Source organism: Cetorhinus maximus, chromosome 3, assembly GCF_964194155.1.
Source record: "Cetorhinus maximus chromosome 3, sCetMax3.hap1.1, whole genome shotgun sequence".
Classification (NCBI taxonomy): Eukaryota; Metazoa; Chordata; class Chondrichthyes; order Lamniformes; family Cetorhinidae; genus Cetorhinus; species Cetorhinus maximus.
In genome coordinates this window covers 26,680,789-26,697,697 of record NC_135881.1, presented here as the reverse complement: position 1 = coordinate 26,697,697, position 16,909 = coordinate 26,680,789, and the positions used below count along the sequence as shown (strand labels likewise).

The 16,909-nt window shown below is 40.9% G+C and overlaps 1 protein-coding gene across 2 annotated transcripts in view; it reads left to right on the top strand.

Annotated features, from left to right (window-relative positions):
* Window positions 1-16,909, top strand: part of lmbr1 (limb development membrane protein 1) — a 251,981-nt gene that overhangs the window by 104,110 nt on the left and 130,962 nt on the right. For both annotated transcript variants that reach the window (XM_078537206.1, XM_078537213.1), the window contains exons 6-7: window positions 3,147-3,273; window positions 6,117-6,185. In XM_078537206.1, coding sequence (XP_078393332.1) covers window positions 3,147-3,273; window positions 6,117-6,185 — 196 coding nt within the window. The remainder of the gene's footprint in view (window positions 1-3,146; window positions 3,274-6,116; window positions 6,186-16,909) is intronic.

Below are 16,909 nucleotides of genomic sequence, written 5' to 3'. Positions count from 1 at the left end.
GTAATTTACAGTCAGCAGTGTCTCTGAGGGTCTATAAATCAGAGGAAATAATGTGCTGAAGACAGGCTGGTTTTGAGAATGAGAGTATTTAATTGAATGACATTGATGGTTTTTGACAATATTATTAGCACTTGTTTTAGAGCTATTGTATACAGTCATTTGGGTGTTATCTGCATTAAGAGAACAAACTGCATTGCTTAACATTTTCAAGCTGCTTATCTTTCATTGACCATGCCTCATTTTGTCGAGTCATGACAAGTTTATTCACATCATTCTCAAGTTATGGATTGTAATTTTCTATATATCTGTGTTCTGGAATGAGGTTCCTGTCCAAATTAATTTTGACATACCAAGACTAACCATACCTGACTTCTACTATTTAGTGTTTCCTTAATTTTAATTTGAAAGCTGAAGCCAGCATGTCTATTTTATATAGCCAGACTATAAATGATTGTGAATGACTTCAGAGATTTGAAGTGCATTAGGCAACAGCATCTTTCATTTTACATTTTGATATTTAACAAATGAGTACCTGTCAAAATATATAATTTTTCATGAGCACCAATGGGAGAGATTACATTCTTATTTCTGGGAGAAAGGAATTTTTATGTTTAGATTGTGTCCATCGTAACCCACCTTTCAAAAGTGCCACACCTAATGCGTGGCCTCTGAGCTGTTACATCACACAAGTGTCATACCCCAGAATATCGTATTTAATTGTCATTTGGGGATTAGACAATGGAGGAAAAAATTCGTTTTGCAGTGCTACAGCGAGTGCAGCTAACATCTGCCATAGAAACGAAGAGGGAGAAATATATTTTGATATAATAACTTGGAATAACACAAATAGCATGAAAAAAAGCAAGGCTTTTGGAAAGGAGACATAAATAAATTAAAATATTTCACCTTTAAATACTGAAAATTCACCTTGGCAAAGGACCAGAAAGATGAATGTTTTATCATGGGAATAGGATGTTTTGGGAGGGAAAAACAAGAAAGCATCACTGTATTCACCTTGGAAGAAATACCAACCCTGAAGTGTTGATTATGACTAATTTGAGTAACTATATTCTTGATCACACTCAGAAGCTCCTGGAATTTTTTTTCAGATAGTGAATCAGTTTAAAAAAAATGAATCCCATATTGGAGAAAGCCCCTCTAACTTCATATGCTTGTTGGACAAAATTTGGATCCAAAGCATGTGCATCCATGATGTCAGCACACTATTGTGTGCCATGCTTACATCATGGATGCAATGCACATTCATCTTTGTATCCTATTTTCACTAGTAAAATGAGATAAGGCAGTATAGTTAGGGATTTTTTTTCTTGAAGACTTGGATCAACATTGGTTGCTGCTGTAATGATTATGTTCTTCAGACTAACACAACCATCAGTCTTTCTGCTATAACTTCCCCATTTAATATATTGTTAACTGATAAAAAGAGTGATATTAAATTTGTAAAACTAATTATCAAAAATGCAGTCCAGCCATCAGTGTTGATGAGTCTTCTGGTTATATACTATGTTTGAATGGGAGAGTGAGAATGGATTTGAGGTTCCATATGCTGAAATATGCCTGTTGCTTTTGGTAGCTGCAAGGCAGTGGGTGCAAATATAATGTATGTTAGTCCTGATTGGCTCAGATAAGCAACAAACATTTCAGTCTCGGAATGTGTTTGGACTAACAATTTTCAGTTCAGCAAATTTATTCCATGTATAAGCTATAACTTTGTATAACCTGCTTTACTTGACCGGTGCTTCATTGTATTAGTCTTTGGTTCCTCCTGAAATATTCATTTCAAGTACAATAAACTTTTGCCCCTCGGTGATGATGTACGCTCACTCGGTTCTACTGTATAAAGAATGTCATTAGTGTAGTATACTGGGGTAGCAATTTATATGTCATGAATTCAAATCCCATTGTGAAATTGAATTAAATAATTCTGGTAATATACCAGGAAATTTATCATGAAAACTGCCAGACTGTAGTAAGAAACAAACTGGTTCACTTGGTGTCCTTCAGGGATGAGAACTTGCCATATTTGGCAAACAGGGTATGAAAATGAGAGATACTTGTAACTTGGAACATTTGTTTACATACAATTATGAAAATAAAGAACACATTTACATTAGCCCACATCAGTGGATCAACTAACTCTGTTTAAAAGCACAACCTTTCTGTGTCCTGTGCTACTGCCCAAGACATGGGTTCATTCACTTTGCAGTGTTTTGCTGTTTGACTGATGTTCTTTTATTGGTGTCCTCATTTTAAAAGCTAGAATAGTAGACATCAAAAGAATTTGTCAACACTGGTGTGCTAGGTATCTTACTGAAGAACCAGACACTGCTCACGAATTAACTGTTGTTTGGAAACTGGGCAAAACAACTGCCCATCCTGCACTAATTACTTCTCATTTGCTGACTAATCTACAATGCAGCATGGATCTTTCTTGGGACAGTCACACCTTTTAGGCAAGCTTTTACTTAAAAAGATACATTTTAACCTAGCTCATGCCCAAATCTTTTCTATGGGAAAAAAAGTTGAAACAGTACTGAACTGTGACACATTTAACAAAAAAGACTACTATAGAGATAAATGCTAGAGCTACTTAGGCTGAAAACTTCATTAATTTCTGTTTATAATCTGTGACTGTTCTGTGAAGTAAGGCCAGAGGATGCATGCCCTTGTAATGGTGAGGCATTCATTAGATTGAAATACTACCCACTTTCCATTTGCTGCCCTAGATTTGTGCATTGTTATGATTGGAAAATGTTCTTTGGGCCCTACTTACTGTTCACCAGAAATTTAAAACGCCACAGTCCTATTGGATTTCCATTGTTCTTTGATGAGAATGCCTGCATCTCCCAAATACCACAGGCACAGATCAAGTTATAATTTTAAATCTTGTACAGATTATATTGTGGTTTGGACTTATTCTTTGTTATAATCTTGCTCAGCATGTTTCAGATACAGAGCGTTGTACTTGCACGTATGGTATCAAAATTGTACAATTTTTAATTACAAACTTATGGCTTCCACGTCTTCCACATTTGTCCAAGCAGGCTATTTTGTACAGTTCCTTTTTTTTCAGCCCTGTAAACTACAGTGAAATTTCAGTAAGTTGTGTCCATTTTCTTTTTTAGGGAATTAAAGCACGAATTCTGGAGACTTTAGTTATGCTTATTCTTCTCGGACTGCTTATTTTGGGAATAGTCTGGGTGGCTTCTGCTCTGATTGATAACGATGCTGCCAGCATGGAATCTTTGTATGGTAAGTGACCTGGAAAACTACGAGAAGTTTTGACTGATGATTTAAAAATGCAGTTATGCTATGTTTTGGGTTTTATCCTCGTTCTACATTTCCCCCTACCTCCTCACCAGCTTTTCAAAACAAACTTCAGTGTTAAAGGTAGATCATGGGAATGCCTGAACAATGTTACAGGAAAGGATGAGAAGCTGCAACCAGAAAAATCAAGTTCCTCACCAGTTTCCTCTTGTGCTGGAACAAAGCATTAACCATCCATTGTTGGTGCAGGATGTGCAGTATAATTGCACTCTAAAACTGTATTCAGAGCAGCAGATATTCAGTTCTTATTTGGTCAAATCAATTAAGTATTCCATGATTCACCCCAGCTTTCTACTATTTCATGTAGTAAGTTAATTTTCATGTATTGCATATCCTGATGTATTGCCTCTTGAAGAGAATTTCAGGAATCGGAGGCAATCATTATTTTTGCTTAATGTGACCGTGGATCTTATTGAGGCCTTTGGTGACCGTGGAAATTTTCTGCTGCTGCTTCTCTTACTGAGGCATGTTACTGGTGTTTGAGACAGACTTAAGATTTCTGTATCACTCCTCATGTATAGGAATACATATCAAAATGTGCACATTCCATCGAGCAGGTAATTTTGGGAGAGAAGCTAAGGCCTGGTTGAAGAGGAGGTTTGGAAAGGCTTTTAAAAGGATTGAATAAAGTGACAAAGTAGAGTGTTCTTGGGAGGGAATTGAAGAGCACAGGATGTAGTGACAGAGTGCCCATTGCTGGGATGGGTGGCCAAGTAGGTGCATGGTGGGATAAGGCCGTGAGAAGTTTTAAAAGTAGGGTAGAAGAAATGGAATATATTGAATCAGAAGATTTATTTATTAAATAGATCCTTGTTATAGTGCTAATACATAATAGAATGGATATGGTATGATTGTTATATCCATTTGGAGACCAAAAACTGTATGACAGGTTACTGCACCATTTATCTCATTCCTGTATTTTTGAATATGCTGTTTGTAAGTCCGGGCTGTGCAAATTGGTTACTGCATTTGCCGACACTGTAACCTATCTGTGCTTCAAAAGTTCATTGGCTTGGAAGGATCTTCCTGCATTTTGATGTGCAAGTGCTCTAGAATGCAAATTTGTTCTTTTAAAATATCAGAGATTGTAGTGTGGACCATAGCTTTTTTGTAGAGTGATTTGACCACATTATTACATAGAAGACAATATTAACACATGTCATGTCCCTCCACATCTATTTCTTTGGCAGCAGGTTACCCTTGTTGCTCAGTCTCTCTGTGCTCTCATGGGAGTGATTACGAAGCAGTAATCTTGGGCTGGATTTTGATCTTCGAGGCAGGTAGCAGAGGCTGGGCAGCTCTGCGCCCACCTGAGAACAAAGTGTCAGCACAGACAGGATTTTCATTCTGGGGGCGCTGGTGCTAATAGGAGTCTTCAACGCTGCCCCCAATAAGAATTCGGAAGCAACCATGGGCTGCTGAGTGCCAATCTGCTCTGTTTAAAAGGCCCACCTCGTGCTCTGGGACTTTGTTCCAGTTATAATAAAAACAATAAAGCAAACAACACCCCTCTAGCCCTTCCACCCCTCCCCCGCACACCTCAATTCATCCCTCACATACTCCCTATACCCCACCCATGCCACCTCATGTCCCCACCCAACCCCCATGGTCCCTCATGCACTTGATGTCAAGTTGTGTCCCTCCATGTCAGTCTATGGCATTTCCATGCCTATTCACCCACTATACACTCTGTATAGAACCAATGAACCCTATAATGATGGTAGGATGTGTTAAAGCTTTTAACTAAATTTATTCATTCATAACTTTCCACTTTATTAAAAAAAACTCTTTTGCAACAGCCCAATAGAAGTGTCAATCATCCAGATCATTTAAAGTATCAGTAGCAGAAATTGTAAGCACTTAAAACCTCTTTACCTTGTTTAAATAAACATTGTGCTATTGACAGAGTGATCAGAGAGCCAGAGCTGTCAATCAAGCAATGTGTTCCATGGGCTGCAGCTGTTTCAACAGTCCATTGGATGTCTGGGTTCTCAGTCAAGCCTCATTATGCATTCTTGGGTCATGATCTGCAGCAGTCCTCACCTTTAACTTGCTCTGGTAAAAAACAGAAACCCCACGAGTGGGGTTTAGAATCCTGGAATTGAGTCCCAGCCGCCATCTTCATGCCTCCATGAAGTTCCCCGACTCCATGAAAACCCAGCCCCCAATTTAGGAATTCAAATGCCAGGAATAAAAATAAAGATAACATGACTTACAACTCACCCAAACTCCAAAAGCTGACCCGAAGTAACTCATATATATGCATTGAGTTTTTATTAGCATGTGCTCTGAATTTGAGAGGTGAAGCACTTGGTTATTTGCATTTTTCTCAAGTAGGGCCATGTAAACATTGAAAACAAAGATTCCTCCTTCAGTTGATAAATGTTAAGTTCTCTTGAAAGGATAATGATTATTTTTTTCAAGATTATCAAAATGATTGCTAGAAAATAAATAGGTACAGTAGTGTTTATTTTGGAATCTGGTTTTAAAATTCTAGTGGAATAATGTAACTTTGTTACCTCTAAATGTTCTTTCACAAAATCAGCCTGGAGAAAGGAATAAATTTCCAGTCAAAGCTTGTAATAATGTGCTCATTTGTTTATTTTGTTTCTGCTATTATAGGTACCTTTAATTTGACTTTATTAATAATTTTATCATGGCTGTTTATTGCAGTTTCCAGAATGTTTATTTAACTAGCATTTTATTTTCTATTTGAAGAAAATACATTTTGCTAAAAGCTTACTTTCCCTGTTCTTTCTCTCCTGCAGATCTTTGGGAATTTTATCTTCCTTATTTATATTCCTGCATTTCGTTGATGGGAGGTTTATTACTTCTATGTAAGTAACTATTCAATAACTAAAGGATTAGGATAACTAATTGATACAAAATGCAATATCAGAATGAAAAGTTTGTCACTTTTTTGTGGCTGGAATGATGGTGGTTGCATCATAGTGGGAGCAAATTGTGGAACTGCAGCAGCAGCAGTGATCCTCACACAATTACTCTGAGCGTGAGGCTAAGTAGAGGAAATGAATATTGGAGCCCTGAAAAATAACAGAACCCAGTTCCTGATGCAACCGTGCAAACTCCAATGAAGGAACAGAATTCAAGCCCCAGGATTCAGAAAATCAAGGGGGCCAAAGTTATTGGATGTATTACAAAAGGACTTGAGCAGGTTTTATTAGGATATGCACAGAATTAAGAATAAACAATGCAGTGGAATTTTTTTTTCAAAGTAATTGTCAATTTTGCAGCAAAATTTTCAACTTTTTTACTTAAGATATGCTGCAAATGGAATGCTTAATGACAAATTGTAGGATATGATTTTATCGCTCACGAGTAATTTTGACAATAGCTAATTCAGATGATTGATCAGGCCATTTCATTCTTCGAAAATAAACTATATTCTGAGAGATGTTAGAAGTCTGCTATGTAGCACACACACTCTTTGACACACTTGCTTCCTGTCATACTTAAGACATCACACTGTAGTAGGTTCTGTTGAAGAGTCATGTGGACTCGAAACGTTAACTGTGCTCCTCTCCACAGATGCTGCCAGACCTGCTGAGTTTTTCCAGGTATTTTTGTTTTTGTTTTGGATTTCCAGCATCTGCAGTTTTTTGCTTTTATCTACACTGTAGCACATCCTGTGACTCAGCATGAACAACATCATGGGAGATTAGCTGGTTTATTTAATTATTATTCTGTTTGGAAATCACTTAAATACTGAAGTTTTCATTGACCAGCAGGAATTGACTTTTTAAAAATAATCGAGGTATTTTACAGGTATAGTGCCTCAAATCTGGCTATCTAATGTCCATAAACTGGACAGTTTTTTAAGCTGCGATGAATCACTTATTAGATGAGTAAAATAATTTATAAGATTGTTGGGCTAGGTGCTGCAGTGGCGCACTGACTAGTTATCGGCTTCATGCACCTCTCTTTTCCTGTGCTCCAAGTGGTCTGAGTGACTTTTGACCTGACCTGAAAGGCCCAACCTGAAAACCAGCAAGATCCGAAATCCAGCATGGACTTGGTCCTGGGGCCCTGGTTTTGAGACACTTACCCTGCAACAAAATGCTGAGATAGAAGAAACACTCTACTTATATAGGAGCAGTACATTGTTTTCACCAAAATTATGTTTTATTTGTCAAATGCTCTTTGAAGCAAGCCTTAACTTCCAAGTGGTCAAGACGTGTTACTTAATAGTTGCGTTGTCGGTGTCCATTTCTACCAATGGATGCAGTGCTGCAAGCCAATTTGTTCTATTTAGAGTGGGGGAGGGGAGGTTCAATTCATTTGGTATGTATTGTTGAATGATCCCTGTATTGATGTCTACAGTAGTGGTTCAATGAGTTTCTGATGGGAGGATTGTGGATGGGGAAATGGTTGCAGAAAATAGTGAAATTATGAATTGGATGCAGAAATGTAGACACCTGGGGTTGTATGTACATAAGTCATTGAAGGTGGCAAGACAGGTTGAGAAGGCTATTAAAAGGCATTTAGGATCCTTCAAATTATTTGTAGAGGTATAACAGTACAAAAAGCAAGGAAGTTATGCTAAACCTTTATAAAACACTAGCTTAGACTACTGTTGTAGTATGATGTCCAATTCTGGGCACTGCCTTTTAGGAAGGTGTTTGAAAGTGTGGAGAAGATTGGTACCAAGGATAAGAGTCTTTAGTTATGTGGAGAGACTAGAGAAATTAGGCTAGCAAATAGAGTTCAGAAAAAGGATGGGCAATAAATGCTAGCCTAGCCAGCGACGCCTGCATCCCGTGAATGAATAAATAACAAGTATAAGCGACATGAGAATATTTTATTCATTGAATTATTCTGATCTGGAATCCACGATTTCTATAACTTGGGTTGATATTAACAACTACCAAATTTGAGACACTGGCATCATTCCACACCTTAAACATATTTGCAGCTACTGGACAAAAACAGAATTACCTGGAAAAACTCAGCAGGTCTGGCAGCATCGGCGGAGAAGAAAAGAGTTGACGTTTCGAGTCCTCATGACCCTTCAGCAGAACTGAAGTGAGAGGAGTTAAAGGAGAAATTGTTCAGTGTGAGAACAAGTTCAGCCAGACGGAGGAGAGTAGTAGTGGATGGGGATTGTTCGGGCCTCTGTTCAAGGAAGAAGCTAAGGACCCTCAGACCATCCTGGTGGGGGTTGGAGGTGTAGAGGGATTGGACGTCCATGGTGAAGAGGAAGCGGTTGGGGCCAGGGAACTGGAAATTGTTGATGTGACGTAAGGTGTCAGAGGAATCACGGATGTAGGTGGGAAGGGACTGGACAAGGGGAGAGAGAAGGGAGTCAAGATAACGAGAAATGAGTTCCGTGGGGCAGGAACAGGCTGACGCGATCGATCTGCTGGGACAGTTCTGTTTGTGGATTTTGGGTAGGAGGTAGAAGCGGGCCGTCCGAGGTTGGGCAACTATCAGGTTGGAAGCTGTGGGAGGAAGATCTCCAGAGGAGATGAGGTCAGTGACAGTCCTGGAAACAATGGCTTGATGTTCAGTGGTGGGGTCATGATCCAGGGAGAGGTAGGAGGAAGTGTCTGCGAGTTGACGCTCAGCCTCCGCGAGGTAGAGGTCAGTGCGCCAGACAACAACAGCACCACCCTTGTCAGCGGGTTTGATGACAATGTTGGGGTTGGACCTGAGAGAACGAAGTGCAGTAAGTTCAGAGAGAGACAGATTAGAATGGGTAAGAGGAGCAGAGAAATTGAGACGACTAATATCACGCCGACAGTTCTCAATGAAAAGATCAAGAGAAGGTAAGAATCCAGAGGGAGGGGTCCAGGTGGAGGGAGAATATTGGAGGTGGGTAAAAGGATCCGTTGAACGGGGAGAGGACTCCTGCCCAAAGAAGTGAGCACCGAGACGAAGACGGCGGAAGAAGAATTCAGCATCGTGCCGGGCCCAAAATTCATTGAGATGAGGGCGTAAGGGTATGAAACTAAGTCCTTTGCTGAGCACTGAACGTTCAGCATCGGAGAGGGGAAGGTCAGGGGGTATAGTGAATATGCGGCCGGGGCTGGGATTGGAAGATGGGGTGGGGACGGAGGGACAGGCAGGGGTGGAGGGTCCTAGATGGGTGTTGGTGTCGATGAGTTGTTGGAGCTTGCATTCCTTAGCACTTGAGAGAAAGAAAAAAAGTTTCTTGTTGAGGCGTCGGATGAGACGAAGAATAAAATGAAACTGGGGGCACGCGCAGCTTTGAAAAAGGGTGCGGTGGTGCTGCTGGAGGGAGAGGTCGAGTGTGTTCATATGGCGGCGCATGGCACTGAGTGTGGATCTCAGAATGCGACGGGAACAGCAGTCCGAGAAACGTTTTATGTCCCAGAGATATCTGTAATCCTGGGTGGGTTCGAAAAAAGAGGGATGGAATTTCAGTTGAAATCCACGTGGGGTGAGTCGGAGACGGAGACAGTCACTGAGAAAGGAAATATGGCTGTGAAAGCGGGTTTTAGTAAACACCTTGTCAAACACCAGGAGAGAAATGGAAAGCAATGAAGGTGAACAAGGCAGAAGAGAGATACGAAAATCCTGTCAGAGAGCAGAGCAGTACTTCTTCAAGGTAGGCATTTCTTGAAGAGGAGTGGCAGTCAATTAAACACAGAGATAAAAACAAAAAGCTACTGCGGATGCTGGAAATCCAAAACAAAAACAGAATTACCTGGAAAAACTCAGCAGGTCTGGCAGCATCGGCGGAGAAAAGAGTTGACGTTTCTGCTGAAGGGTCATGAGGACTCGAAACGTCAACTCTTTTCTTCTCTGCCGATGCTGCCAGACCTGCTGAGTTTTTCCAGGTAATTCTGTTTTGCAGCTACTGGTATTGTAAGAAGAATTCCTACCTAGACTGTTAAAATAAATGTACTACAACTTGACGGAAGTTCAGTAATAACTTTCAAAGAAGAATTGAATGAATACTTGAAAAGGAAACCATTGCGGGGCTTTGAGGAAAGATCTAGGGAGTTTGACTTCGTGGACAACTCTTTCAAAGAGCTGCCATAGGCACAGTGGGCCACATTCCTCCTGTGCTACACCATGATTCAAAGTTGTTTTTCAAAATTGGTGATATAGCTTATAGATACTAAAAAATCAGGATCATTATTTTACCAATGCAAATAAATGTTCTTGTAGTTACATTTTGCAACCCTTGTGCTTCATGATTTAAGTACTCATAAAGTCACCATTTATGATGTAACTTCTGGTTGCACTTTCCAACATAGACATTGTGCTGGCCCTGTAGATTTGTATGTCAACCAGCAGAGGTCACTAACAACTTGCCATACTGCAGGGACACAAGTGAAAATCTTCTGTGTTCATCTGTTACAGAACTATGGCTGATAATTCAGCAGTAATTGGGGTTGTTCAGCAAGTGGCTGTGAATATTAACTTGACCTTTGCTTGTGATGAGGCTGAGCTTGGCCCAACTTGCACAGCACACTGGCTACAATTTCAGCTCTTTCTTGGAGAAATGTGTATTACCATAAAATATTACGATGCAATTTTAAAAAATTTATTCATTCGTGGGATCAGGGTGTCGCTGGCTAGGCCAGCATTTATTGCCCATCCCTAATTGCCCTTGTTCAGAGGGCATTTAAGAATCAACCACATTGCTATGGGTCTGGAGCCACATGTAGGTCAGACCAGGTAAGAACAGCAGATTACCTTCCCTAAAGGACATTAGTGAACCAGATGGGTTTTTACGACAATCGGCAATGGTTTTTATTGGATTCAAATTTCACCATCTGCTTTGGTGGGATTCAAACCTGGGTCCCCAGAGCATTACCTTGGGTCTCTGGAAAACTAGTCCAGTGACAATACCACTATGCCACCACCTCCCCATCATAAACTTGCTTATTTTATAAATAGTCATTTTTGGTAGTACAGAACTTGAGTATTGTTAAGTATCCTGAAGCGTGCAAGACTTGTCTCTTTTTTTCAGCAATATTTTTTTTACTTGAACTTTTGTAATTAATTTACCATTTGAATTCTGCATTAGAGCTAGACAGTTACTAAATAGTAGAGAGTTAAAGAAATTGAGAGCAACTCTGACCTGCTTTCTTGAAAAATGGTCTTCATTGACTATATACAGAACTCTGCTCATGCACAAGTAAGATTGATGTTTAGTCATTTGGACCCAGCCACAGTATAGTGCTAGACAAAATCCCAACAGTCTCCAACATGTACTATTGTCCATGAATATTACATTAGCTGACCTGATGTTGACTGTTTCTTTTTTTCCATGTGAAAACCCAAGAGAATAGTTTGGGTGTGGGAGCAATATCAAGAAAAAAAATCAGTCTGAAAACCTTATCATTTGTATAAATAGGAGAGTCATGTTAGGTACTCTTAAGCAATCTTCAGCCTGTGCTAGTCTAACAGATAGATGGAGTTTGTAGCACAGTAAAAACATCTTAAATTGAAGTTGTCAATTTGGTAATTTATTATATTACACTACATAATATAAATATAGTTCAAATCGTCCACCTGTATTTGTTTCACATGAAATGGCAATAGTGTCTTTCCTGGGCAAATACTAATGCAAACATTTAATGCAACAATCCCTGTCTTCTTACTGCAGTGACAATAGCTGCAGACAGGGTGTGGAAGGATGAATGTATCTCAAATTTGGCAGTAGAGTAGGTTGCTTGTTGACATCAATCTATGTTGAGTTAAATTATATACATTAAAGAGCCTTTTATAGCGATAGTATATTACATTTTTTTTGAAAAAGGTAATGGAGGCTTATAGATGTATATTAATAAATCTGTTTGATTTTGCAGTTAGGAAGCTCATACAGAGAGCCTAGACAACAGGATGAGAGAAATGAATCCATAATTGAAGTAGATACACATGAACTGTAAACAGTGAGCTTCATGACCATGACAACACAAAAGCAAAACACTACGGATGCTGGAAATCTGAAATAAAGTCATTGTGTATAATTTGAATTCACTTTCTCAAAAGAAAAGTTGAATTTTGAAACAATTGTCTTAAGAAGAGGGGAGCAGGCAAAAAGAGTGCTGGCTTTTCAGCAATTGCCCCTGGCAAGAGTGGCAAGGGTAGTAGTTTAAGGGGTAGATGAAGCAGTGGAGGAAAGGGAAGATGAAGACTGAGCTGGTAGTTCTAATGGGAAGAAGGAAGAAAAGCAATGGCAGAGAAATGAGATAACAATGGGAGACAAGGGATGGTACGGAAAGGAGGGGTTAGTGGGAAGCCAAAAGGTTAAGGGACAGAGTGAAGAATGGGGGAGGAATTATGAACACAGGAAGAAGGGATAGGAAGGAAGGTGCTAATTTTCCCAGTTAGCCCAATGTCAGTAGTAAGACTGCATGTACAGGTGAGAGAGGGAGCATATTCTCCAACTTGCTGTTTGCAATGTAAGGGAAGATTCACCAGTATACAAAACATCTTGTCGGGCATGCACTTCTTCTTTTTGATAAAGCTCATTTCCTGGTGTCATGATTTTAGCTATGACTTTGTACCTACTTTCCTTATTGTAAACTCCTGTGCCCATATCTCCCCATTTTGTGAATTTACCCTTATCAACCATCATATGATGTGACATTTTATCACTTGGTGGCACTATAATTTCCCTCGCAAATAACTCCTTGATTTCAGGAAAATAATTAAAAAGTTGCAGTTTTCACAACGTGACTAAATTTGCCCAATAAATTACATTTTTGTCTTTTTTTTAAAAAGTTTTTAATTTAAGTCTTGAATCTACCGAAAATCAACAGTTTTGACTCTTATTAGCTGGATGAAAGTTGTACAGTCTGACCATGTGCAGTTTTGGTAGTTTCCCATCAGTATCATTTAGTCAGTTTTGAGTAGAGTTAGCTGTTATCTTTCCAAAATGATTTGAGGAAAATCTAGAGGACAAATTTCAGAAAATGCTGGAAGTATCAGTGGAGAGAAGAAGGTTAGAGTCAGTGATCTGATGAAAGGTTTCAATTTCAGCTTTCTGGCATTTACAGTATTTTGCTTTTCAGACAAATTTCAATTCTTTTCTTTAACTGAAGTTGATATTGGGTTTTCTGTGCGCGTGCATTTGAGAAAAAGCACACAATACTAATTACATGAGTGTTTGCTTTTGCATTCCATAACTTCAGAATGCACTTTATTATGAGACATGGATGTATTTGTCTCATTCAAACTTTTCCTTCCAAAAGGTTGCATTTTGTAAGCAAAGAGGAAGTCTGTAATTATCTCATGCTTTGTTGATAGTCTGAAAATATGGGCATTCTGCTTTGCAGTGGCTTTCAGAGACTGTTTCTTCCTTCAAATTTTAAAAAATGTTTTTTCAATTTTATAGGAATAATTGCAATTATTGCCTGTGTTTAATTGATAGCAATTGAAATGTTTACCAAAGCCAGTCACTGAACACCAAATTGAGTTTTTGGAGAGATTCCTTAGAAAGTTGAAAACCAGTTCTGCCCGACTTGGGATTCTCTCCACCTGGTCTTGTCAGGCTTGTGCCTTCCCCAGTGCACTTATGGTTGCCAAAAGCCACCAGCGAGTGAAGCCTCACCATCCCAGATATACCAAATCTCTAGTACTCGTTCCACAGTGATATTAGGACAGAAAACACCTCCTGTGATGCCAAATTGACCATGGTAGCATTATGGTTATCACTGAACTAGTAATCCAGAGGCCTGGACTAATAATATGGAGACTTGAGTTTAAATCTCACCACTGCAGCTACGGAATTATATTCAGTTAATTAAATAAACCTGTAATAAAAAAACACTAATGGTGACCATAAAACTACTGGACTGGCGTAAAAACCCTGGCTCACTAATGTTCTTTGGGCAAGGGTATCTTTTTTCTTATTCATTCACGGGATGTGGGCTTTGCTGGCTGGGCCAGCATTTATTGCCCATCCCTAGTTGCCCTTGGGAAGGTGGTGGTGAGCTGCCTTCTTGAACTGCTGCAGCCCATGTGGTGCAGGTGCACCCACAGTGCTGTTAGGATGGGAGTTCCGACCCAACAACAGTGAAGGAACGGCGATATATTTCCATGTCAGGTTGGTGAGTTACTTGGAGGGGAACCTCCAGGTGGTGGTGTTCCCATCTGTCTGCCCTTGTCTGTCTAGTGGTCATTGGTTTGGAAGGTGCTGTCGAAGGAGCCTTGGTGAATTCTTTGAGTGCATCTTGTAGATGGTACGCACTGCTGCTACTGTGTGTTGGTGGTGGAGGGAGTGAATGTTTGTGGATGTGGTGCCAATCAAGCGGGCTGATTTGTCCTGGTCAGTGTCAAGCTTCTTGAGTATTGTGGGAACTGCACTCATCCAGGCAAGTGGGGAGTATTCCATCACACTCCTGACTTGTGCCTTGTAGATGGTGGACAGGCTTTGGGAAGTCAGGAGGTGAGTTACTTGTCGCAGGATTCCTAGCCTCTGAGCTGTTCTTGTAGCCACAGTATTTATATGGCTAGTCCAGATCAGTTTCTAGTCAATCCCCCAGGATGTCAATAGTGGGGGATTCAGCAATGGTAATGCCATTGAACGTCAAGGGGGTGAAGGTTGGATTCTCTCTTATTGAAGATGGTCATTGCCTGACACTTGTGTATCGCGAATGTTACTTGCCACTTGTCAGCCCAAGCCTGGTTATTGTCCAGGTCTTGATGCATTTGGACATGAACAGCTTCAGTATCTGAAGAGTTGCGAATGGTGCTAAACATTGTGCAATCATCAGCAAACATCCCCACTTCTGACCTTATGGTGGACGGAAGGTCATCGATGAAGCAGCTGAAGATGGCTGGGCCTAGGACACTATCCTGACCAAATCCTGCAGTGATGCCCTGGAGCTGAGATGACTAACCCCCAACAACCACAGCCATCTTCCTTTGTGCTAGGTGTGACTCCAACCAGCGGAGAGTTTCCCCCCTGATTCCCATTGACTCCAGTTTTGCAAGGGCTCCTTGATGCCACACTTGGTCAAATGCTGCCTTGATGTCAAGGGCAGTCACTCTCACCTCACTACTGGAGTTTAGCTCTTCTGTCCATGTTTGAGCCAAGCCTGTAATGAGGTCAGGAGCTGAGTGCCCCTGGCGGAACCCAAACTGGGCATCAATGAGCTGGTTATTGCTAAGCAAGTGCCGCTTGATAGCTCTGTTGTTGACCCCTTTCAGTACTTCACTGATTATCGTGAGTAGACTGATGGGGTGGTAATTGGCCGGGTTGGATTTGTCCCGCTTTCTGTGCACAGGACACAGCTGGACAACCTTCCACATAGCTGGGTAGATGTCAGTGTTGTAGCTGTACTGGAATAGCTTGGCTAGGGGGGCAGCTTCTTCTGGAGCATTAGTCTTCAGTACTATTGCTGGAATATTGTCAGGGCCCATAGCCTTTGCAGTTTCTAGTACCTTCAGCTGTTTCTTGATATCACGTGGAGTGCATAGAATTGGCTGAAGGCTGGCATCCGTGATGCTGGGGACCTCCGGAGGAGGCCGAGATGGATCATCCACTCGGCACTTTTAGCTGAAGATTGTTGCAAATGCTTCAGCCTTATCTTTAGCATTGATGTGCTGGGCTCCTCCATCATTAAGGAAAGGGATATTTCTGGACCCTCCTCCTCCAGTGAGTTGTTTAATTGTCTACCACCATTTATGACTGGATGTGGCAGGACTGCAGAGCTTAGATCTGATCCATTGGTTGTGGGATTGCTTAGCCCTGTCTATCACTTTCTGCTTATGGTTTTTTTATGCTTTTGGCCCGCAGGTAGTCCTGTGTTATAGCTTCACCAGGTTGACACTTCATTTTTAGGTATCCCTGGTACTGCTCCTGGTATGCCCTCCTGCACTCTTCATTGAACCAGGGTTGATTCCCTGGCTTGATGGTTATGGTAGAGTGGGGGAAATGCCTGGGTATGAGGTTACAGATTCTGTTTGAGTACAGTTCTGCTGCTGCTGACGGCCCACGGTACCTCATGGATGCCCAGTCTTGAGTTGCTAGATCTGTTCGAAGTCTATGCCATTTAGCACAGTGGTAGTGCCACAGAACACGATGGAGGGTATTCTCAATGTGAAGGTCGGACTTCGTCTCCACAACGACTGTGTGGTGGTCACTCCTACCAATACTGTCATGGACAGACGCATCTGCGGCAGGCAGGTTGGTGAGGATGAGGTAAGGTATGTTTTTCCCTATTGTTGGTTCCCTCACCGCCTGCCGCAGACTCAAATCTAGCAGCTATGTCATTTAAGACTTGTCCATCTCGGTCAGTAGTGGTGTTACCGAGCCACTCTTGGTGATGGACATTGAAGTTCCCCACCCAGAGTTCATCCTGTGCCCTTGCCACCCTCAGTGCTATCTCCAAATGGTGTTCAACATGGAGCAGCACTGATTCATCAGGAGGGTGGAACGTGGTAATCTGCAGGAGGTTTCCTTGCCCATGTTTGACCTGTTACCATGAAACTTCATGGGGCCCAGAGTTGATGTTGAGGACTCCCAGGGCAACTCTGTCCCAACTTTATACCACTGTGCACCTGGTAATGTAGTAGTGTAATAAATATAGGAGATGATGTGAGATGGGTTATTAAA